The following is a 26,460-nucleotide window of genomic DNA, read 5'->3' as shown; positions in this document are numbered from 1 at the left end:
ATAGAGGATTTATTGCGTTTTTGGGACTATTTTTTGAAGTTATGAAAAATCTTGATGTGATGGGGTTAAATGGAGCCCACATTTGGATTCAGCGATCCGGAAAACATATGAGAGACAGACTGCAGGGGTAATTTTCTCGATTTTTTTTGTGGAGCTGTGTCCATTGCAAACGTGAACCCATACAATTTTATAGGAAATTATAGGGTTCAGCAAGCTGAAATGCGTGCGAAACCTCCGCTTACAGGCTGACGACTTACTGAAGTACTATTGCTGATGGTGTTGAAAGTTGGCATGCACCTATCGCTCAAGAAGTGCATAATCTTTCAACATCATGTGCAATACTGATCTGTTATTTAGTGGAATAATGAATAAGTTCTTTGTGTCTTTTTCTAAAAATTAATGCTTTAATTAAAAAATTTTGTAAAAAACATTCCAATGAAAGGATTGTCCATCGCTAGGGATGGTCGTCATAAGCTCAACAAGAATTCTGTGTGCTTCAGTTGCAGATTTCTTTTGAATAAAGGAGTGCAGTAAAATTTAGCAGCATAAAAAAAAAGTAGTTTACACTTCTGCGAAATAACATACTGTATTTCAAGCTTGCTTACAGTACTTCTTTCTAGATGCGTTACCATCGTAAACTACAAGCTTGCAGTTCAGGTAACGTAATATTTTGGAAAACAGCGAGAACTTATTTAACGTCCATATAAGAAAAAAAAATAAAAAATTGCAACTATAAATAGTAAATTGAAAGGAATTACTGAAATAGGGGAAAAATTTGTAATTTTAAATATTCGATGGATACTTTTTAATGCGGCTGGTTGCTGATTTTGGATATTTTATTCACTCTCTGTGTCTCCCATCATTATAACTATTAGGGTGGCCCAAAAAAAAAAAAAATTAATATTTTTTTTCGTGTCTTGTGAAAATATGTTCGTTTATCATGTTTTAAGAGCTCCCTCAAAAAATGAGCTCAAAAAAATTTTTTTAGAGGTCACTGAAGATTTTTAAAAATTTCCAAAATCGTCAAAAATTTTTTTTTTTTTTATTTTTTTATCATTTTCTAAGTTGAAGAAAATCTCGATTCTGAAAATTTCAAATCGATAATAATTTAGGCGACGGTCGGAATTATGTTTCTGCGCATGTGAAGGTCAAAGCTCATAAGATTTTAAAACATCTCTACCTGTTTTCGAGCGACCTCTAAAAATAAATATCAATGAACTAATAATTTTCTTTTATTATTATTAACAGTGCGGTAGTAAATTTTGCCTCGAGACATTTTTGTCTCGTGACTTATTTCTATTCTTTTATGCATCAAATTAAATAAAAAAAATTTTCAGAATCGAGATTTTTTCAACGTAGAAAATGATAAAATAGCGAGAAAAAAAATTAAAAAAAAAAATTAAATTTTTTGACGATTTTGGAAAAAATCTTGAGCAACCTCTAAAATAATTTTTTTTGAGCTAATTTTTTGAGGGGGCTCTTAAAACATGATAAACTAACATACTTTCACAATACACGAAAAAAAATATTTGTTTTTTTTTGGGCCACTCTAATAAATGTAATTATTTCTGATTTAGTGGTACGACATTTATTTTTTATATAGGGTTCCAAATAATGAAGTTTGTACATAAAATTGTACATTCCATGTCAAGTTAGAACAAAATTTTATCAGCACCATATATCTCAGAACCAAAACATATTTTAACAAAACTTATTTGAACCCTCTTAATTTTATCATAGAATCTATCGGTAATGTCTGGCAAATTAGTAGCTGAATACCCTGTATATTTTTAACTCAATTTCATTACTTTCCATATTTATATTTATTTATTTTTGAATACAAATTTGCGATTTTTTGTTTTACAAGAATTTGAATCTAAAAAAATGATTTAAAGACAGGATGAAGATCATGAATCGATGGCCCTTTGGTTACATTTATTTTAACCAATAATGAACTTTATTATTATCATTATGAAATCAAATACAGTTACTTACTATTTTTCTTCCCCTTAATGTTCAGCTGTATGTCGTAAAATGTTTCAGATCTGGTGCTAGAGTAGTCGACGTTCTTACACCTGATGTACGAAATCATTTTGCCTTCAAATAATTTCGGGACGGTACCCTCAACGCAAGTACCCTTCATTTTACTCTCCAACTTATCTAATAGCACCTGCAACACATAAAAAATATAGAAAATTAACCACATTAACTTATATCGCTAAAGTATACCCTTAAGAACTCCTGGACGTCATGCTGCATAAATGAATCTAAAGTTTCCCAACCGAAACTCTTCGTTAGCTTCTTCGTACCGACCGGTTTATCACAGAACTGCAGTTCGTGGAACACCCTCTGTAAAGCCAGAGCAACGGATTTCGTGGAATCGTCCGACTCAGTGGGCATCTTGTACACAGCTCTCCTCAGTTGGTTTGTGAAGTACAATGTCTGAAGGAGCGAATTCATGTAACAAGTCGCACCTTGATTTTTTAGGCCAACATAACCTGTCGATAATCAAGAAAATATATTTTTACAAATAAACAACAGAAATGATACAATAGAGGTTTGGAATTTAGACCAAAAATACCAAAACCACAAATAATTCTCAAACTTGCTTGTACAAAAAATAAATGAAACTGGGTGACTCACCAGTATGTTTTTTGCTGTCCCATGAAACACCATGGGGAGCATCTGCCACCACCTGAACTTCCAAAGTAATGGCGTCATCCTTTATGTATCCTTTTTCTGGGTCCAAAACATCATTCCATGCCATAAAATGTGAGAAACCCCAGTCGTTTTCCTATAAATACAGATGTTGCAATGCTCTATTGACAAAATTCTGCAGATGATTGACCAAAAATAAGAAAAAAGTTCGTATGAATGTAGGTTTGAAAATGATTCGTTTTAGAGATGAAAGTAAAGTTTTATTTTGTTCAATATTCTCATTTATTTTACTCATTTTTTAAGATACTCCAATCGAATTCAGTACATTCACCTTTTTTTTTTTAAATTTACAAATTACCGTTTGGAATTATTGAAATCAGGTCTCTACAGTGTGATACTTACTTAGAAACTCCATTTTTTTTTGTTGCAATGACACTGGCTCTTAATTTCCTTTAATTGTATCGACTGTGTTCATAGAGCATGGTTATTTTTTTTTGTAGTTTGTTGATTAGGTTTAAGTAAAATTGTAATTAATGGTTTCAGGTCTGATGACCTAACCGGCCAGCAAATGAGGACCATTGATACCAAACCATCTAAGGATATGAGTAAAATAAATGAAGTACATTTTCACATAATTCAATTTTTTAAATTTTATCTGTTATATATATCTCAGTGAATGAAAAATATAACAAATATGATTATCTCAAAATCTAACTGAGAGCATTAGAAAACAAATAACTATCAGTAATAACATTGGGCAAATTTATAGAAAAAATTACAATTCCTTAATGCATTTGGAAACATAATTCTTCTCCATCAACTTCGATGAAAAAAAAAATTTTACTATTCATCCCCTTACCAGTGGCGAAACTATAGGGTGGCAGGGCAGGCAAAATGCCACGGGCCCCCGACCCAAGAGGCCGCGAGCTCAGAAATAAATTTTTAACATTGTACCCGAGTATTTTATTTTACTTGAAAAGTATATTTTTTAAATTTTTTTGGGCATAGTATCAAAAGATGGAATATTTTATAAAGTTTTATATCTAATAAAGAAAGGGAGTTTTCAACTTCAATAACATTAAACCCTACTAGACGGGCAGGACATTATGATGCTCTTTTTGCTTTAAATGTTTGGTTTGTTGAAGTCCAAAAAGCGCTAACAAAAACAATTCTGTTAAATTGCAAATCAGATGAAAGAAATGAAGCTGTTTTACTCAAGAAGTAGATTGAAAACTACAATTTTATTATGTTATTGGTTTTCCATTCTACAAATTCTACAAACTACCGATGCAGCCTCTAAAGCACTTCAGTCTAAAGCCACCGATCTTTCAAATGCCTTAAAACGTTTGAAAATTTGTCTAGAAGAATTGGAAAGGTATCAACATGAATTTGTAAACTTAAAAATGGAAGCAAATAGTGTAGCAGAAAAATGGTCCATCACCCTTGAATTTTCTAAAACTCATCAGAGGAAGGTAAAACGCCATTTTGACAAACTTTGCGAAGATGAGCGTCTCCAAGATCCGGAAAGTTTGTTCAAAGTGAACATATTTTATCGAGTATCGGACATCATTATTAATCAACTGAAATCGCGTTTCCTTCCGATGAATGAAATTGTTTCCAATTTCAGTGTTTTGCAGCCTTCAACTTTACAAATTTTAAATGACATTGATCTATTAAAAAAAGCTCTAGAATTTGTTGATATATATAAAAAAGACATATCTGAATCATTTGCCAGGGAAATTCTTCAGTTTTCAGTCCACTTTCAGAGACGAAATAGAAAAGTCTTCGTGTATTAGAGACCTTGCTGATTTATTAATAATAACTAATCATTTTATGTCCTGCAGCTTTCCTGAAGTATGCACTGCATTAATGTTATTTGTTACAATTCCTGTGACTGCAGCTAGTGCTGAACGATCATTTTCAAAACTAAAATTAATAAAAACCTATTTAAGAAACTGTATGGGACAAGACAGGTTAAGTAACTTGGCTATTCTGTCTATTGAAAATTCTATGGCCCTATCTTTAAACTTTGATGATGTTATACACTTTTGCGGAACAGAAAGCTTGAAGAAAAGATTTTTCTTAATAAATATCTTATTGAAATCAAATTTTATTTCATTGTAAATGTATAAACCCATGCTCTTGAAAATAAAATTGTTATTAGTGTCGGATAACTATTAAAATTAAACTAAGTACAATGTGACTATTTTTACTGATAGGACCCCATCAAAAGAATTTGCCACGGGCCCCAGATGGTATAGTTACGCCACTGCCCCTTACAATCCTAGACTCCAATTCACAAACAATCTAACTGAACAATGGAAAAATTGCACTATTAGCTCTCAACATAATATTTGACATGCACGGCATAAAACTTGGTTATTTAAACTGGAAAAACTTGTTATGCATGATTTTCTCGTCTTTGACTCTTAGAGTCTCCACTATCCCCACTGTTGTACAAGGTGTAACTCTAAGTGGGGGTTAGTTTTTTAGGGGTAATAGTACGTTTTCCCCTGAATACAAATCTGAAATTCTTTTTTTTTTAATCAAATAAATAGTCAAGTTATAATTAGTTTTTTAAAATGCACTTTAATTCTAGTGTCTGCCACCACAGAGCGACATAAACCAGGGCACCAAGAATTTGCGTATTAGTGCATTATCAACGTTGCCACTTGTTTTTAATTCAACAAACATTGTGGGAAATGACAATGACAAATAATTTGGTAAAACAGATTGCTTTTGTATAACTTAGCGACATGTCATTTTAAAGTCACCAGGAGCAAAGAGGGTGATATCATATTAGGCTGACTTATAAGCACCGAATAAGAAAATGTTTGTCAGATTGGTTCCACATTGTAATATGCTCACCCTGTTATCATGCATTTGCATATTTTTTGCAGGTGTGTACAATGTAAACAAAATGTGTGTTGGCAACTAATGTAGTTAATGGAAGGAGATAGGAGATTGAAAGTTAAAGGTAGTCCAATAATAAAATAAAATGAAATACTTTTAATGATGAAAATTTTTCACCTGAAAAAAAAATTATGTGCATAATATTCACTTATCTTCACAATGAAAAAAAAAAAAAAAACTGATGAAGTTCATAATAGTCCAAAAATAACGAGGAACTTTGAAAAATTATGATTATTCTCGATTATCCCTAATGGGATAATCGAGAATAATCCCTAATATTGAAATATGTAATTCAAGAACGATGACTCAATTATTCTTACAATAAGTATAAAATTCTTTGTTTCTTACCTTCGAATAAAACAAGTGTTGAATTTTCCTCGAAAAATTTTCAACATCAGGCCTTACTGAGATCAGTCGTAATTCTGCAACAGCATAACATGACCATGAACTTGACTCGCTTTCTCCATTGCACTGAAGAAAGAACCCCAGAGACCTCTGGGAGGTTCTGTCCTGAGCGTGACTGTTGCGTGGCATCACCATTATCTTCCATGGCAAATTGCGAATGAAACATGCTGGCGAGAGTACTGAATCCTGGAAAAACATTTACCATGAAATTGTACACGTAATGTTCTAAAAAAAACATTTTTGTTTCTTATTTGATAGGATGTCATTACCTATATAATATTATATTTGTACTCAAGTCCGTTCTTTCAGGCTAGTGTTAATATTTGACAGATATAAGTATTCTATCGCGAAAGGTATTTAAAAACTGAAAACTATACCAAGAACAAAGCATTTTTGATAATATCATGTTAATATACTGTTCCTTACTAAAGATGCTAAAAATATCAGTTACAAAAAAATAGTTACTTTTGTAACTAGAACGTGAAATGGTACCTTTGTGTTCAATAGTGAAAGTTATTTTGCCGGGCTTAGTGAGGCAAAACCATTAGAAAACGCAAAAGCATTTCTAGAACGAAAAAGATTTTGGTGTTCTAGAACATAAAGGTACTTTGTAGCTAGATGACAAAAAAAACTCACTTTGTCAACCGAAAATTTAATGAAAATGTCTACTTTTGACGATATTTTTCGAAGAAAACAATTTTATGTTGAAAATAAAATTACAGACTTGCTTATATTTTTTATATTTAAGATAAAAACCATTATGTGTATCGAGATGTGCATTTCTATGTCAAAACTGATGTTTTTTTATCTTTTGTCATGTACATATTTATTTAATAAAGAACTGGAAATGCTATTTCTACAAAAATTTTATATAAAATATTCTGTTAACTTTCTCAAAAATTACAAAATAACTATAAAATGCATTTTATAAATTAATAAAAAATAATAACTGATTAAACTGAATAATACAGATATTACCTAAAATTATTTATCGATTAATATAATTGTGAATGATATTCTGCAACATATGGGAACAGGAAAGAAAAATATCAACAAATGCTTCTGTCAAATAATATATTTATAAATGACTCACACCTTTTGGTGTAGGTGTTTATTCAATTTTGTTCTTTTCACATATGGCAAAATACCTAATTAATAATATTGTGAACTTTATTCTAACAATATTTTTAATAAGTTAATTCCATAATAAGTTTTTTCAACATAAATAGGTAACGTTGAAAATAAAATGTTACAAGTACTTTTGAGTAAATATAAGATAAACAAAGAGTTTTCTACTTGGTGTTAATGAATGTTAAAAAATTGGTTTAATAGGAAATACAAACAACAATTACTGGAAATTTAAATCCAGTGTCATAAATTATTACTACCATACAATTTGTAGTATATTTTATTAATAGCACTATCTATTACGTATTCTTTAATTAATGTCATATTTTATTTGTTACAGATTACTCAAGTGTATTAAACCGTAAAGAATTATTTGATATATACCTATTTTTTTTATTTAAAAACAAATTAACAACTTTATTTATAGATATTTAGTTGCTTCCGAAAAAAATTTATATACAGGGTGTCCCAAAAGTGAGGCCCGCACTTCTGGGTTTTGATTAAGGGGACAAAAACAAATCGAAAATCAAGAATGGAAAATTTGAAAATTGTTTTTCTTTGTCGAGTTATTCAAAAAAATTATTCAAAAAAACTAGAAATAAACATTTGGGCTGGGTTATTAAATAATTATGTAGTTCAGAGCGATATTTACTGCAACTGTATGTTTTTAAATGAAAACTTACCATTGCCATTGCTGGATGATGTTCCGTTAGCAGTTAGACTAAATTATTGGTTTCAACATGATGGAGCTCCATCACATTATGGTTTGCGAGTATGAAATTATCTGAATCAAAACTTCCCAGATTAGAAGATATGGACCACCAGATCTGAATCCCCTAGATTTTTTTGGGATTATTTAAAAGAAAAGATTTACAGTGAACCTGTTGTAAATCCAGAAAATGTAGTAGCCTGTATACACGCTCCTGTCGCGTTAATAGACCAAGAGATGCTAAGGGTTCAAGCTTCAATGTTAAATCGTGCCTATCTTTGTCTTACAGTAGAAGGCAACTTATTTGAACAACTTTTGTAAAAACAATTTCTATTATTTAAGCACATTATGGTTTTTTTCCTCTCCATTTTATAAAATTGTTTTGTTCTTAATGTTTTTCTCTATCCTTTTCAGGTTAAAATTATTCCTTACACCCAGGTACAACCGACAATCGGAAACTATATTATTATTATTGGTTATAAATTATTTGTCTTGGTCCCCATAAGCACAGACCTCAATTTTGAGACAAAAAAATTGGATTTTCACTTTTTTAGTTTTTTAAATAATTTTTTGAATAACTCGACAATCGGAAAATTTTCCATTCTTGATTTTCGGTTCGTTTTTGTCTCCTTAATCAAATCCCAGAAGGACGGGCGTCACTTTTGGGACACCCTGTATAGGTATTAACAATAATTGTAAAAAATTGTGTTAAAAAAGTTGTGCTGAATTTGATTTTGAGGCTGAAAAATATAGTACCTTTAATGATTTTTATGATTTATAGTTTACTCTTTTAACTTATTAAAAACAATACTATTATCATAATCTGTTACTTACAGTTATTTAGTGTAAAAGAAAGTAAAATACGTTGAAAAAAGTATGCTCCTGAGAATGAAACATTTCAAAATGAAGTGGCACAATTATAAATGGTGGAATAGATATACAACAAGAAATTGTGTAAAAAAGAGACACAATTAAGTGATCAACTAATATAACTACTCTTATGACAATACAAAATGCGAGTCAACAATCAAAAAATATTATATTTAGAAATTTTCAACATTTAATTCATTTATCTGAAGTTATTTATTTGTCATATTTTGTTTTTTCTTTCTTTATTTTTTAGGTATTTTGCCACCTGTGGAAAAATTTTAAAAATCAGTTAAATTTAATTTAATTCTTTGTTACACTATTACAGAACCTTCACAAATGATTACAAGCTACGTGACCAGGAACTTTGGAACAGTAATTTTATTTCCTTCAAGTGGGCAATCAAATTTCGATAAAATTAAAACAATAAGATCTAGATTACATTAAAACACAACATTCTGTTTCATCGGCTGTGATTGGTGTAATTTTCCTTGAAATTCTATTCAACCACAGCGGCATTATCTCGAGAGTAGTCAAAACAGTTTGTTACTGTTCATTGTAAACGAATCATTGATATTGGTGACTCCAAGATTTAGGTGCAATGTTGGGTTGCCTAAGCTCAGCGGTCACGGGCCTTGTAAACATTTATGAGGCTCTGTACTTCCACTGTAATAAAGACAACTGTGGACCAAATTATTAACTTCAACTTTTATTTTACAAACATTTTCCGTAGTACCTAAGCAAAGAACAAAAATTTTCTAAATCGTAACTGAGATCAAGAAATTCTAGGAATATTCATTTAATAAACAAAATGGTTTGAAACACTACACAAACTTTTTTCCTGGATTCAACTTTTAGATTATTTAACAATTGATTAATTCTATCACACTTTTTCAATTTTTTATTCAATATTTCACATACATCTGATACTAATCAATTCACTAAGATTATTTTTATTTATCGTTGTATAATAAAAAAAATTGGCGGTAACTGTATTCGTACCACAATGGTTGCAAATTCTTTTACTGAGAATGATCTATTACGAAAAACCACTTAGCATAAATAAGTACATGTTTTTGTTTAAAACTGTGGTAGATTTATTCAATGTTAGGACTCCGTCGTTAAAGTAGAGTTAATAATTAAACAATGATCATATACCTTTCTAATTGTGTAAATAGAAATTTAAATGTGTGAATCCTAAATGTATATATACAGAGCGTTACAGAAATAAGTGCAAAATTACAACCAGGCATTTAACTCGGCAAAAACAACTTGTGTCTAATAATTTTTTCAAATCCTTTTGCTTTTTAAGATATATTTTTTAATTAAAATTTTATTATATGCCATTGGAACATAAATCAAAGTGTTTAGTTGACCTAGCAATAAACAAAAAGTAAAAAAATAGAAACTAATTAATGCAAAAAATTTAAGATAAAATATTTACATATAAGGCAATTATTGACACTATTTTAATGGGGATAAAATTTCCAAATTAAAGTGTGATTAAAAATTTTGGAAGTTACTTCTGATTGTGAGCACATTATAACTTTGGGTTCACTTTGTAAATGAGTCTAATTATAGTCTTTTTTTAAAGTTACAAATATTTACTGATACGAAAATTTTTAGAAAGCTGCAACATTTTGAAAACAACTATTCCCATCGAATTACAAGAAATTGTGAGTTTGCTAAGTCTTTATCAAGGACATTATTTAGGATGAGATCTCAAATTTTTACTTTCATATTGCAGGTGCAGGTTAAGTCTAATAATGCATTCTGACGGATTCTAGATAAAAAAACAGTAACTGGTTTTAAGAGCAAATTAAAATTAAATTATACTGTAATCTCATCCCAAATTTTAACTGCTTAATAAATAAAACGTTAATCAATTGAAAAATTGATTTCAGCAAATATTCCATTCACTGGTTTACACAGTAAAGGCATAATCCACAGCATAACCTCTTATATTACATAAATTTCAAAAAATAGACTGCAATACACAAATAACACAAATTCAGTTTGAAATCAGAAATACGTATTTTTATTTTGTACAAATATAAATAAGATAAAACACTGCACAGTAGTATAGAATGATTTTTAAAGCATTAACTTCTTGTTTACTGTAACACTTTCCTCAAAAATCATGTCCAAATTTTGATATTTGTACGTTCCAGAGGATAAACACCCTCATATTAAACAAATTATGCATAATAAACCATATCTCTTTGTGATCTAGTGTTGACTGTGCTGCCACCAGTCACAGACAGTCTAAGCTCTCCTAAAACCGTTGTTTATATATAATATAGTTAGACAACCACTCAAGCTTAGGAAAGAAAGTACTAGATCCTATAAACTCCTATAAAATCCATGTTACCCTTTCGTAGTATAAATAAGGATGACAAGGATTTTATAATAGAGTCCCCGTCTAGTACATATTTTAAAATCTGACTTTAACTGGTTGTCTAACTAATACATAAACAAGGTTAGAACTATTAACAATATCAAGAATAGGACGGATACTCTTGTGTGGTACAGAGATAGTACTGCTACTACGAGTACTGCTGAAAACCAATAGGCATATTTTCAATGAGGAAAACACATTTTATGCATCAGATTGTACAATAACAATTATTTACGTTAAAAAATGTTTAGTGTTTTGCACAGAATATCATCAATCTTATGACGTATTTGAATATGGTGGTGTATTACAGAAATCTTCTTATGTAAGTAACTCCTCTTTCTCTGTTAATCCTTGACTATACAGGGTGATTCAGGTTTAATCCAGATAATTTCAGGAATCAATAGAACAGGTTAAAATAATGTGCATTCATGATATAAACTTATTTCCTAAATTGCATCGTTTCGGAAATAGAGGGATACTTTTGAAATAATACTTTTAACGATGATTTTCAGTTTTCACAAACGTCAGTTTATACAAAACATTGTTTTTTATGGGTTGCTATAACGTTAAATTAAATTACGTGGCTGGGGCGCTATACTGTCACGGATTTCATTGAATATCTCAGAATAGTCATGGGTAACACCGTGTTGAATGGCGCTTTTGTGTTGACACCTCTCTGGGTGTCATGGGTGCTGAAACAGCCCACGTGACACCATGACACACTTAATAACACCCAAGATGGCAGAAATTGCGGATTGCGAGTTACTAAACGGCGCGCGGTGTCACGAGTCACCATCCTGATTCTCGATGGGATGAGGATTATATTATGACACCGCGGAAGCGCGATTATGGGAGTTAAGGGGCCACAGAGTCCCCGATTTAATCTTTTTTCCAAAACTTATTTATTACGTATATAACACTTGTGAGTAAAACAATTTAATACTCAAAATATACCTAGGCATTTTATTTATTAAAACTCAAGTCGTTTAAAATATCTATATATTTACATAAAACACGAGTAAAAATAAATATTTTTGATAAAAAAAAAACATACCGCAAAATTAAAAAAACATAAAACTAAAACTGAAACATTAAAAAAATACTGATAGCTATGGCTTCGTAAATAAAACAAAATAATCAAAAATAAATTACAAAAATTGGACTAATTAGAATTATATTGTGAACTTGTAAAGGAACCGGCGTGTCATAACGAGATTGAACGCGGCGCAGACACGCAGACAGTGCCACACATCTGCATCTATCCGATCCTGTTTACTGTATCATGACACAATTGTGCTGACACGTTGTGTTGATACAGCAAGCCGTGTCGGTATTGTTGTGTCAATACATGAAAATGTACAGTGTTACCCATGCCTATCTCAGAAACAAGGCCAAATATTGAAAAAATGAGATAAAAGTGGTGTGTAGCTGTTTTATTAAAATTAATAAATTTTTTTGAAGTTTTGGGGTACCACACAAAATACACTTTTAAGAGGGATAGGTGGTTCAAACTTAAGAAGCTTATGTAAGATCATAAGAAGTGTTTGTGTTCCAAATTTCACCTCAATCGGATGAGTGGTTCAAAAGCAGGAAAAAAATTATATTTCACCGCCCTCTATCTCCGAAACGATGTGATTTAGGAATCACCCTGTATACACTCAGTTAATAAATAAAAGGAGGACAGTGGTTTAGCTTCCTATTGGCACAATTAAAATAGTATAATAAAGTAAATCAGGACTACAGTGACTATATAAAGGACAGAGGAGTCAGTAGAGATGTAAACTTCCCCTATTTTAGTGTTTTAAGTTTTAATTGAATGATAAAAAGATATTAGCCAAAAGAAAAATTACATCGGTTGCCATAAGCTCATATAGTAGGCAGATACTTATCACTACAAAAGTGAAAAAACTTCTAAAAAGGTATATAAAGTCTAAACAGAGCTGATATTTATTGTTAAATGGTGGCACCAATTAAAATGTTGTACCACTGTCGCCACTATTATTTATAAAGCCATTGTAGTCGACTGCCTGCCAAATTCGTTTCAATTTTACATTATTTAAATTGCAGTTAAAAATAATGATTTTATACGAAAATTAAAAACCGAGTAAATTTTTTTGTAAGAAATATCAAGAAAATATGACTAAAAGAGCATGTAAACATAAGATTTAAAGAAATATGGGAAAAGTTGTATGAATTTAGTTTCAAAATATCTTTGGATCATAGTTTAAAAAAATCTTATATTTTCTTCCTATTTCTTGTAAAAAGTTATAGTTTAAGAATTTTGTGTAACAGTGGCAATATTGCCTAATTAATTAATCTCCCTTTCAGAAAGAAGTGACAAAGACAAATTATGTAAAGTGTAAATACCAAAATGAAGTCAGCGGTTTTTAAGAAGTTTTCTATTTATTATTATTATCATTAAAATAATGAAAATTTAATTTTTTTTACATAGAAACCATTGTATTTGTACATAGTAAACTGTACCGCTGTGTAAAATAACGAGCGTTCAAATAAAAAAGTGGTCAAGTTGGTCCTGAAAATTTGGACGTAGGGCGTAGCGTATAGCAAATGAACTTAAACGTCATCTGTCAAAGCGCTATATCGCCGCTCTCAATTTGAATATTTTCGTTTTAAAAAGCGTTTAAAATTGTGTTTTCTCAACAACAAAAAGTGTTTATCATAGAGTCCTACTTTAGAAATGGACGCAAGATTGATGGAATATGGAAGTATTCTATTGAGGAATGTTTCATAGAATTTCAAAATCAATTTCCCGGCGTTGTTGAGTACAAAATTTTTCAAAGTGCAGTTCAGCGTTATGTTAATGTTTTTCGTGAAACGGGCAGTGTAACAAGAAAAGAAGGAAGCGGCCGACCTAAAAAGCGGACTGAAGAATTAAAAGAAAATGTCCAACAAATAATGGAAAATGCGCCAAGAACTTCTGTACGTGTTTTATCACAAATGGTGGGAGTATCAGTCGGTACCTGCCACACAGTGTTAAAAAAAGATTTGCGTTTGTTCTCCTATCGTTTAACTTGTCAGCAAGAACTTCATGAAGTTGATTTTCCGCGACGGGCTGTATTTTGTGAATGGTTTTTAAACAACTACGGTGAACTTCATAATATCACCTTTTTTTCTGATGAAGCCTGGTTTCATTTAAGTGGTTACATAAACTCACAGAATATGAGAATGTGGTCTTCTGAAAAACCAGATAACTTTTTTGTCGAGGGCCCTCTACACGCTCAAAAAATTGGAGTTTGGTGTGCTCTCAATCGAAGGAGGATTTATGGACCTATTTTTTTAATGGTACTCTTACTGCGCAAAGGTATAGAGAAGAAATTATCGCTCCTTTTGTTAACCAGCTGGAAGAAAACGAAATTACAAACTTTTACTTTCAACAAGATGGCGCAAGGGCACATACGACAGGCGAGACGATGAATATGTTGAGGGAAGTTTTCTAAAATCGACTAATAAGTCTCAATGCTGAACATGAATTTCCACCGAGGTCATGTGATATTACGCCGTGTGATTTCTTTTTGTGGCCTTACCTTAAAAACACTATTTTTGAACTGCCTATTCTTGATTTAAACCATCTGCAGGCTCGACTTATAGACAAGATTCTTGAAATTAACAATACCCCGAGCATCTTAGAAAATGTCTTTAAATCTTTGAGGAACTAACAGGTGTGAAAAGTGCCTGGAACAAGGAGGGGGACACTTTCAGCAGCTGCTTTAATTTATTGTTATAACAAGGAGGGGGACACTTTCCGCAGCTTCTTTAATTGTTTGTTATTGTTATCACGATTATTCTTTAAAATAAAGTTATATAGTCATTAAGTCATTAACGTTATTGAAACTGACAGCTGCTATACAGCTCGTTGAGAAATGAGGTTAAGTTGGTCGCTATAAGCTACTCCCTACGTCCAATGTGTCAGAGCCAACTTCGACCACGTTTTTATTTGAACGCTCGTTATATACTCATTTAAGATTCACCTTCCACTATGGTTTTTCCGAAGTAAATTATTGAAGAACCAATATCTTCAAGGTATGTACCAGGCTCGGTCGCTAAGCAGCAACTCAGCATTGAAATATTTGAAAAACTTGTTCCCACATTTATTTAGCCATACCCATATACAGATCTGGTCGAACAAAAAGTACAGGTGGTAGAAATGTATATGCTCAGTTTTAGAATGAGCATGTGGGCAAAGAGCAATGCGCACTGTTTCTCTGGTTCATTGCGTTGTCAAAATTCAGTTGTCGTCTAGTCGCCTAGCAGTGCAGTGCGGGAGTGCGGAATTTGGTGTGATTCAGATATTTTAATTTATTATAGATTCTATTAGAGGAATATTTGGTTTACTAATATTATTACAACATGGCAATTTGGAGACCTTTTGAAATGGAACAAAACGAAATTTACCATCAATATAATAAAATTGTTTAAGGACATAAATAATTAAAATATGTTGTTGGTCAAATGAACATATAATAGAAATTTTCTACACATTATTATAATTTTCTACCTTTAGCAGAAAACTTTTTTAAGGACGCCCATGAAACTCATTAAATTTGATTGCTCGGTTTTTTATGCATGTTCAACTGACTTTGGAAGAACTATACACGTACTTGAAAAATTTTGAGAATATTTATGATTACATATTTGATTATTTCCTGTTTTGTCTGTATAATACTATATTGCCACATAAATATTGTCTAATTTACATTTCATGGAAGGTATACATGCAACTAGGAACACTTTTTATAGTTTGAATGAGGAATTTTAATTGTGATACTTAAGATTACAAATACATTTATTGGAAACCTATATATTGAACCAGTCTTAGGATTAGTAACATTTAATACTGACTGAAAATCACTGATATATATGTGATATGTACCTGTTAACAGAGTTTTATATAAAAATAGAAATCATGTTTAGAATTTTTTATTACCTATCCATGCATAAACAGGATAATTAAGCATACTGATAAAATGCTGTGAGTTCTGTACATTTTCAAAAGAAACATTCTATATATTTCTATGGATTTTTATAAAACTACAAATATTGTAATCTTCTCAACAAAGATAGTTTATTTATTGTTTTCATATAAAGTGTGTAACAAAAATATGTAAATATAAGTAGAAGTCTGTTATGGTCGAAATTGTGGTCATCTTCCGAACAATGTTGTAAATAAGCTATTTTTAAGTTTTATTACAAGTAAGGCCATGTATTATATATTTTACTAACTACCCTTATGATTACATATATATACTCACAGTTCAACTAATTTCATCTGACTAGTGATGAGATGCGTGCAAACGTGAGCACAACATATAAAAAGTTAAGAGGATCGAGTGGTGATAACTAAAGTACAATCGTGGGTAAAAGTGAACATGGGTATATTACCTCTCTTGGTATATTACCTGCTACCTCTAAATACATTAAGAGACAATTATTTACATACAGAAATATTTATTAAGTACTTCCCCAACTTGCACATTAAAAATTTTGTTTGAAAGTTTTAATGTGGGCTCCTCGACTTTTTGTGAGAATGTACAGTATAGTTCCGATAACAAAATTAGATTTCTTCACTTTACAACTGTGCACCCAATCCACCAGCCAAATGAAATAAGTTGACCTGTACTTTCAATTAAATCCATAAAAAGAAATGACATGGTATTTATATTAGATATAAAATATTCACCTTTTACCAAGGCAGTGAATAAACTCCTAATTTTAGGTATTCCAAAAAAAAAAAAGTTAATTTTAAAATACTTAAAAAAATTCTTAATCATAAAATTATTTAACTGAGGCAATTGCACAGCTTTAATCTGTATAACTGTATATACAACTACACTTATTTATTTTGCAAAATAAAATATTTTGAATAGGACGATTACATTAAATGTGGGTTGCATAACTAATTTAAATTTGTAAATAACCTACTTGCCATTATTATTAGTTACACTTGAATAAGTTTTAAATTTAATTTCTACATTTTCAGAAAGTTAAAATAAAATCAATCATACTCTAAGTGAGTGGTTTGAAGTTTTGACCATTGGGTACACTATCTCAAAGACAAGTCGAAAATTGATAATTTTTATCATACATTATAATTTTACTGACCTTCAACTTGCTAAACTGATGTACTGTAAATCTAAATGTGGCCTCAGAACGAGCTTCATCCTCTTCCATTTCAGCATCTTGAACTGACATATTCGGATCGGGCTGAGGTCCAATGACTACCTCTCCGTTTTGGGTTTGGTCCATTTCTCCACCGCCAGAATCTGTGATGTAGTCCATTGTAGTCACTATATAAATACTCTAATGTAAGTCCATTGTCAGATGGAAGAGTATATTTTTTACTGACTGGGATGTGTGGGTTGTGGAATTTGTCATATGTCAGATACATTTGTCATGGCTGTCCAGGATGACTTGAACTTACCTTCTTGAGTTTCCATTTCTTCTACTTCATTTACGTTAATATTTTGGTTTTGGGGATTGTCTTCGTTCCTACGGTAGTGGCCAGTCACGTGGTTCATAATTGGGGGTGGAGATAAAAGGGGCACAGTTTTGTCTTTGCCAACAGTGCCAAATACACTTTTACTTTTTTTTATATTTAATAAACTTTCTTTGTCCGCCGCGACAGTACGATAAGTAGTATTATTACTATTATGCGAATTATTTTTAGTGCCGGAGACTGTAGTCAATTTGACAAAGTGCTTACTCGCGATGCGCCCAATGTCTGCTATTTTTTAAACCCTCTAGGCGAGGGAAACGCACAAGAAACATATATACGACTGTATTTTTCAACCTGCAAAGAATTTCGTTATTTATACTAAGCTCATTGGCTTGATATTATTGTTATTTATCGCGATGCCGACACAACACTTTTCACATAAGAAAATAAACAAAATGGAGGCATTTTCTGCAGCCTTGCGCCCGAAATTTTAGTCAGAATTTGCGAGCTGTCAGATTAGGCCCTCTAACAACTATACGTCGAATCAAACAAAGCCAACTACAAAATGAAATTTCCATTACAGGGGCGGTTCACTGATCACTATAATAAATGGATGGTGCTAAGTACGAGTCTGCAAGAAAAATTTTAAGTCCCATAAGAGTGAAATTGTTGAGGTTAGATTTCCAATATGAGGCATATTTTGCACATGCTCAGAAGCTGGTTTGGCCACAGTATAATACAAATAAGTAATGATACAAACCGTTTTATAAATAGGCTAATATTTATTAAAATTTATTAGAGTTCGTTTCGGCCGATACCAGAGTTCCCCTGCTAGTAAAAGTGGTAAAAACACCAGAAAGCGTGAGACTGACTAACTAAAATTCATGATCATCTTCGAACATCCAAAATATTCATAACATAAATGGAAGACACTATTTTGTGAATCATTTTGGACCTTAAAATGACGCTATGTTGGCCATGAATTTTATCGCCTTAGACAGAGAAATTTTTCAAATTGCTTTTACGTTGATTGAAAATGTTGGTCGGTGAACGTGACTTGATTAGTGTAGTGCCTATTATAAAAGGTGTTACAAAAAACAAATCAATCTATATTAACCATAAATTATTTGGGAAAAGATTTTGAGACTTTGTATGCCACTCGCCAGAAGAAAGGGCCCTAGCCGGCGGGGCCCAGCCAGGACAAAAGGAGGTCCCACAAAGCGCCTACACCGGCCGCATTTGCGGACGGGGTAGACGACGGATGGGGCCCACCTACGAAGGCTGTCCAGGCCTACACGAGATGAGGCAGGATAAAGAGGGATAATCCCCCTCGATCCCAAATCATTGAGGCCAATTTCTAGCCATAGAATAATGGCGCGGCGTGTATGCCACTTTATAGACACCTCTTTTTCAACAAAGTACGAGATGTGAAAATTATGATTAAAACAAAGATTGTTACCAATAAATCTGTTATTTTTTAAGATATTAAATCGAAACTTTGCATGGAATTTTATCCTATGCCACTGCTGGGTTTATGTAATTTTGATAAAAAAAAAATCGAAGCCCCTTTTTTTGTCTACGCCTATGATTCAAATGTATTGGATTTTTTACATTGGAGAGACGTCTTATTGTACAGCTTGGCATATTCTAACCGTATAGGTAGGCCAAAGACACGCCCGCCAGGTGTGCAAATTGCGCCGGGCCACACCCCGCCAGCTATATGGGGTGCCCTCAGTACCCCAAAGCTAAAAACACAAAAACACAAAACACAGACACACACACGACACAAAACACTACACAAACACACAGACAGCCCCTCCTACCCACCCCAAACACAACCCCAGGACGCACATACGCTGACATGACCAGAAAAACACAAAACACACAAAAACAAAAACACAACACCTCACCACACGCACACACAGACACGACACCCTCCCAACCGGGCGCGGCGGCCCTGATTGACGCAACAAAGCGTCTTCAGGACTTCTGCGTCCAGCTGACGACCATGGTGTCGAATATGCAAAAATTATTCGACTTCTAATGGCTCGTCGGCCCTCCCAACCCTCCTCGCTGAGAATTTCGTCCTGGAACCTTGACGGGTTCCGGGCCAAAAAAACGGAACTCGTGGACATCTTGAACCGTCTAAACATAGACGTTATGGCTGTCCAGGAGACCTACCTCAGCGAGGCATCCCGTACCTCCATCCCTGACTATGACATATACAGACATGACAGAAACCGTAACGGGGGTGGTGTTGCACTCATAGTAAAGAAGTGCATCGACCACTATCCGCTGCAGCGGCTCCAAACTCAAAACACAGAGGCCGTGGCGATAGCGGTGAGATCGCTACGGCATGGAGACGTTGCGGTGGTGTCCTGTTACCACCCACCCAGACTACCACTACTTGACAATGACTTAGACAAAATCCTTTCCTGGCCCCAGACAATTGCCATCGGGGACTTCAACGCGAAGTCCCCCATATGGCACAGCGGGACGACGACCACAAGAGGTCGCGTCCTGCTGAATTACCAAGACAGACACGACGACTTGACTATACTCGGACCGACAGAACCGACACATTACGGACCCGTAGGACGCCCCGACGTTATCGACATTGCCCTCTTAAAATCTATACCGTTAAATGCCCAAATATCCACCCAATACGAAGGGTCTTCCGCCCACAATCCAATATTTCTGGATCTGGGGCGAAGACAGAGATATGAAGGCACCTTCACGAGGAGGTTCACTGACTGGGAGCGTTTCCGAACAGTAATGCAAGGAAACATGGCGCTCCCAGTCATCGAAACCACCCATGATCTGGAGGCGGCAATCCTCTCCCTTGAGACTGACATTAAAAACGCCCTGACTCAGACTACGACGGAGACTATTGTCCCCCGACTGACAAACCCCCGGGGCACCCTCCCCGATGACATAAAAAACTTAATACGTGACAGACGACGTGCGAAACGGCTTGCCACCCGCACCCGCCTCCCCCGACACAGACATGACTTAAACGTACTTAACAGACGGGTGAAGGCGGCTCTGGATGAACTGGCCCAGGATAACTGGGCTAGGCACCTGGAGTCGCTGGATCCACAAGACAACAGCCTCTGGAAAACGCAGAGGGCCCTGCGACAGACCGCTCGCCGTAAAATTCCTCCAATCCACGGTAGTGTGGGGGTGGTTTACACGAACCAGGAAAAGGCCGAGGCTTTCGCCGATAGCCTGGAACTGCAGTGTAGACTGCCTCAGCTGCCCGACGAAGACGAGGAATTCGAGATAGTGGCTGAGCGCGCGGCCCGACGCGTCGACAGAGAGCCAGACAATGACATAATCCCCCCCGCAACACCTGACGAACTAAGACTGACAATACGCAGACTTAAAAACAGAAAAGCCCCCGGACCCGACAATATACATAACACGACACTTAAACGACTACCACACAAGGGCCTCATGGCCCTACTAAACATAACAAACGCGACACTCAGACTAAGACACTTCCCTACCCGCTGGAAAACAGCAAACATAATCCTTATCCCAAAACCCAACAAAGATCACACCATCCCATCCAACTACCGGCCCATTAGCCTGCTCCCGGCTATGAGCAAAGTGGTAGAAAAAATTATCCTAACCCGTCTAAGAACCCACTCCCAAGAACTGCAAGTCATTCCAGACGAGCAGTTCGCCTTCCGACCCAATCACTCCACTGAACTCCAAATCCTTCGCCTTACCGAGCACATCACGGCGGCCTTCAACAGGGGACAGTACACTGGTGCTGTCTTCCTGGACGTCGCAAAGGCCTTCGATACGGTTTGGCATGAAGGCCTACTGATGAAAATGCTCACCAACCAATATCCCATATCCTTTACCAAACTCATAAAATCCTACCTACACCACCGAAAATTCCGCATCCAAATCCAAGATTCCCTTTCCACCACCCGTCCCATGGAGGCCGGTGTCCCCCAGGGCACCGTCCTGTCCCCACACCTATACACCATTTACAACTCCGACATCCCACATCCCCCCAACACCAACATATACTTATACGCCGACGACCTGACAATCACATCCCAATCCGTAGATCCTAGATATTCCGTCTACCTCCTCCAAAGCTCCTTAGACCAACTTGAAACCTGGTGCAACAGGTGGAAAGTCAAAATTAATCCCAACAAAAGTTCGGCTATCCTTTTTACCAAACGAAAAATCCCACAAAACCTTGACAGACTGACACTATCCCAGGAACCCATCTCCTGGAATCGACAAACACGATACCTGGGCGTGACGATGGACCAGCGTCTCACGTGGAAACCGCACATCGTGGAGACGGTGGCGCGAGCGAAGACCACCAGGGCTAGGCTCTATCCCTTACTCAAAGGTGGAAACACCCTCAGTTTAAGGAATAAGCGAACGCTTATCAAGGTGGTACTTCAACCGCAGCTAACCTACGCCTCCACGGCGTGGGGTCACGCGGCAAAAAGCCACTTAAAGTCATTACAGGCTGTGGAAAACATAGCCCTCCGCACGGCCACCGACGCGCCCTGGTACGTAAGAAACACTGACATATTACGAGACTTACAATACACAAACGCTACACAGACAATAAGACAAAACGCGGAGAAACGATTTGACGTAGCCGCTAGACATGACAATCCCCTCCTCAGGCAAGCCGTTGACTACGTACCCGACGTGACCGACAAACACAAAAGACCTAGACACCAACTTTTTGACCCTGGGTGACCACCCCAATGACCCCCCCCCTGCCCGCTAACCTTTTCTGTTTCAGAGACAGCCAGGATCAAGAAACGAAGACAACGACACACACACACACACACACACACACCCCCCATACCCTCCTTAACCCTCCCCTCCCGCGCTAGCCTAAGGGCCACCTTAGCAAAGCGCATCCCAGGCTGCATAGCCGCACTACCCTACCCAACCATACCACACATAAACATGACACTACCCCCGGGGTTTACACAGACGAGCCGGCGAAGCAAGAAGAGCGCCAGAAGAAAGGGCCCTAGCCGGCGGGGCCCAGCCAGGACAAAAGGAGGTCCCACAAAGCGCCTACACCGGCCGCATTTGCGGTCGGGGTAGACGACGGATGGGGCCCACCTACGAAGGCTGTCCAGGCCTACACGAGATGAGGCAGGATAAAGAGGGATAATCCCCCTCGATCCCAAATCATAGAGGCCAATTTCTAGCCATGGAATAATGGCGCGGTCTTTAGATGATTGGGAAATCAAATAAGAAGATACTTAAGCGCCTCTATTGGCGCGTTCCCGTACTATGAGGGAACGAACTTGACTCATTGTGCACTTTATAGTCCACAATATACAGGTTGTTTTGATTTAAAGGCGTACAAACCATTAAAATAATAAATAAGAAAACAAATAATGGTCGATATTTCTTTTCTAATAAGTCCTCAAAAGGCATTTAATGTTAATTGAAAGATTTATCTAAGATTTTTGATATACCAGTTGTTTTTGTCTAACGGAATGTGTCTTTTATTTTTTTTGGTTTATATAACAATGGTAACTTGTAAAAATTTTTCTTATTGCGTCAAGGGATAAATAATAGTGACCTTAGCAAAATATTATATTCTTTATTCTACGGGTAGAGTACCAGCCAGGCGAAATTTTTAAATTTCTAGAGAATTGTTTCATTGCATATTACATGCAAAATAGATATAGTTCCCAGCAAACTAGAGCAATGGTACATAAATGGTGAATAATGTCTTTAACAGCCCATTTACATGCCGCAATTCTTGTGTTTATTACTGTACATTAATAGGTACATACTTTGTTTCAAATAAATTTGAAACAGACATCTCCAATATAGATACAGCAGCAAGTAAATTTGTACATTTACCATTCAAGTAATAGACATTAATGAAACTTCAAAAACAATAGAAAACCGAATTATACTGTTATAAACAAACACCGCCATGTTCTAAAGGAGTCCTATTGGTGTAAAAAAATTGTTATCAACAACCGTCATTCTGTGTCCTTATTAATTTGGACTGTGGTCAGCATAAATTACTTTGAATAGCTGATGGACATAAGCATGGAGACTTGTATAGTCTCCATGGATATAAGTGTGGGAAATAAAAAATGACTGCGGCAGAACGAAATTTAATTACTTCACCACAATAATGTGCACAGTTGGTCCATCTTCTGTTGGAATCACATGTAGTACAGACATATCACTACTTGTATAATTTATACCATTTTGTAGTTGATCTTTTAAAAACTATATTTTTTTCTATATATTGAACTTAAGTTCCTGGTAACATACAGACAACACATTTTAGTGTTTGATATGTTATTTTAGAAGCATATTAAAAAAGTTTCTTACCACAATTATTATTTTTAAAATTCCCTACCAAAAATACATCCATAGTACTGGATTTACCAATGGGATTTTAGCACCACTTTACTTCAAGAAGTTCATGGCCCCAGCCCACGGTACGTTTAATTTGGTACATAGAGAAATATGATAGAGGGAAAACAATGGACTGTGAACATCTCCCTTGGTTCCTCTTTGAAAATTATAGCCCCCAATAGTATCGTTTTTGTGAATATGAAATATATAATGTTACATCGGGTTGGTTATAATGCTGTTTAGCATGAATAATTTGTCAATCGTCTCTCTACATTAGCGAATGTATTGTGATTTGGAATTTTTCGATTAGGAAATCTTTCAGCATATGTTTGAACACAAGCACAGAATTTCCTTCACAATAACCCAAAACTAGTAACATCTCAATTTGTTCAGCAAAAGTGTAAGTTACAGCCATAGTAAAGATTTTAAAAAACAGTAAGCAAAAATGAAATGACACCTAGCTTGACATTGAACCTTTTAATTATTGTTATGAATATAGACTGATATAATTATCACTAAACTGATTTTATATTTAATGTATAAAAAATGCAAATTTTACTAGAAATTCATAAATGATACCAAACTAGGGTTTTTCATTAACATTATTTTCCAAAAATTCTTACTTTTCGAGATACAAGGATTATGTTAAAAAAATACTATTTTTTGAAGTTTCCCCACATTAAAAAATTCCAATTAACAGTGAATTTGTAACAAATATAAAAAATAACAGGACATTTATCATTCAAAATTGAAAGATTCATTAAAAAATATGTATCATGTCTATGTGATATTATACTACTTTTTTATTAAATTAATTAAAGAGATTGTCCATATCTCTGTCACTGCTTGTTTAAGGAACTTGATATTATCGCGCATATTAATATACAACTTAACCAGATATTTTATTTTTACTTTTTATTAAGGTATTAAACTAATTCAAAGAAGTCCTATCAAATAAAGTCAAACAACATGATTCAATATCAGAAATCTTGGTATGTAAAAGACATTTAACCTCACAGACAAGATAGCTAACTGCTGGCCTGCGAGAAACAACTACTCATGTCAGTTGCATTTCTGGTATCGAAGAATGTTGTTTGACTTCATTTAATAGGATTTGATTGAATTAACTCAATATGTCAATAAAAAGTAAAAACATGAGAGCCAATAATGAATATATTTATTTATGAAATTAACAAGTATAATATTGTCCCCATTGTTACAAAGTTGTTTCTAAAAAAAATTAAAAAATGAGACATATCCACTACAATGCACATTTCCACCATCTCTACTTGTGTCTTATGCGTGTAACTCAATACTTTGTCCTTTATTGAAAAATCAGCATTAGATTAAGGCAACAATTTAATATTAGAAAGGCGGGGTCTACCCAAAACAAACAAAATTGGTACTTGGTGTACGAGACAAAAAAGTTTGGGGACCTCTGGATTAAAGGGTCTATTTCAGATATACAGTAAAATACATGTCTATGACTAATAGGCATAATCTGAGATAAACTAAAAATCAATAGATTTGGGTCGGTCTATGGCCGAGCGGTTCGAGGAGTGAATGCTTGAATCGATGAATGCCATTGTCACGGGTTCAATCCACACGGTTTTAAAACCGTAAATTAGTTATATTCATAGAGAGGAATTAGGTACCCTCTCTGTGGGTATGATAGGGTGGAAGAACACTAGCTTGGGTCAATGTAAGAGATTGATAGTAGTCGGTGTTTGACCACACTCCTAATTAATGGGGTTTTCCAGATTTCCCTCATTCCTGCACTGAATGGTGGTTAGGGCCTACCAACGTAAGTCATTCCTGGGCACATACAGCCTACTGAATAATAATGTACCATGCCCTCTCCCGCACAAGTTTCCAAATTCTTGGCTAATCTTTACGATTAGAATGAGGAGTAGAGATAATATTATTATTACTTTGAAGGGAAATGTTCCTAATTTATTAAACTACAAAAACTTAACAAAACTATATTAAGTTTTGCCCAAATATCAAAATTTGTTTATTTATAAAAATATTCTGTTTAAATATTTTTTTAATTTTGTATATTTTTTGAAAAAGTGCAATAGTTGTTCGAAAGATATTTATTTTTCAAAAAATACGTGTCAAGACAAACAGGCCTCTCATTTTTTTTTCTTCAAAAACTGAGTCTACTGAAACCTAACATAATTTTCTAATTTTCTAATTTAGTTAGTTGTTTTAAAATTTTAAAAAACTTTAAAATGCTCTACCGGAAAATGGTAAAGAATGAGATACGTCTTTATTGATAATGAGGATGATATCTACAAAATTTAATTTAAATTTCTGTGTGTGTTTGAAAAATAGATTTGTAACTTTATTGAAGAGGGAAGATTTTTGGAAATGTTCATATGTGGAAAACACCATTTATCACAAAAGCACTACAACAAAAGGTTGACAGTATCTACCAGGTTCGGTCGCTGACACAGCAACTCGGCATTGAAATATTTGAAAAACTTGTTCTCATATTTGTTTAGGCATACCCATATACAGGTCTGGTCGAACTAACGT

General features: G+C 34.4%; 1 protein-coding gene across 2 annotated transcripts in view; it reads right to left on the bottom strand.

The window, feature by feature from the left end:
- LOC108910074 (ubiquitin carboxyl-terminal hydrolase 7) overlaps positions 1-18,047 on the bottom strand; it is a 52,753-nt gene extending 34,706 nt beyond the window's left edge. The window contains exons 1-6 of one of the 2 annotated variants that reach the window (XM_018714572.2): positions 17,518-18,047; positions 17,199-17,359; positions 5,920-6,162; positions 2,644-2,794; positions 2,230-2,498; positions 1,996-2,170 (exon numbers count right to left, since the gene is read on the bottom strand). In XM_018714572.2, the coding sequence (XP_018570088.1) occupies positions 1,996-2,170; positions 2,230-2,498; positions 2,644-2,794; positions 5,920-6,162; positions 17,199-17,359; positions 17,518-17,614 (1,096 nt within the window). In that variant the 5' untranslated portion in view covers positions 17,615-18,047. Of the gene's footprint in view, positions 1-1,995; positions 2,171-2,229; positions 2,499-2,643; positions 2,795-5,919; positions 6,163-17,198; positions 17,384-17,517 lie in introns of both variants that reach the window. The other variant, XM_018714571.2, reaches the window with a different exon arrangement.
- Positions 18,048-26,460: the final 8,413 nt, after the last annotated feature.

This window comes from Anoplophora glabripennis, unplaced genomic scaffold (genome assembly GCF_000390285.2).
Source record: "Anoplophora glabripennis isolate ALB-LARVAE unplaced genomic scaffold, Agla_2.0 scaffold352, whole genome shotgun sequence".
NCBI classification, from domain to species: domain Eukaryota; kingdom Metazoa; phylum Arthropoda; class Insecta; order Coleoptera; family Cerambycidae; genus Anoplophora; species Anoplophora glabripennis.
The sequence above is the reverse complement of the archived record's forward strand: the minus strand, read 5'-3'. Positions and strand labels throughout refer to the sequence as shown.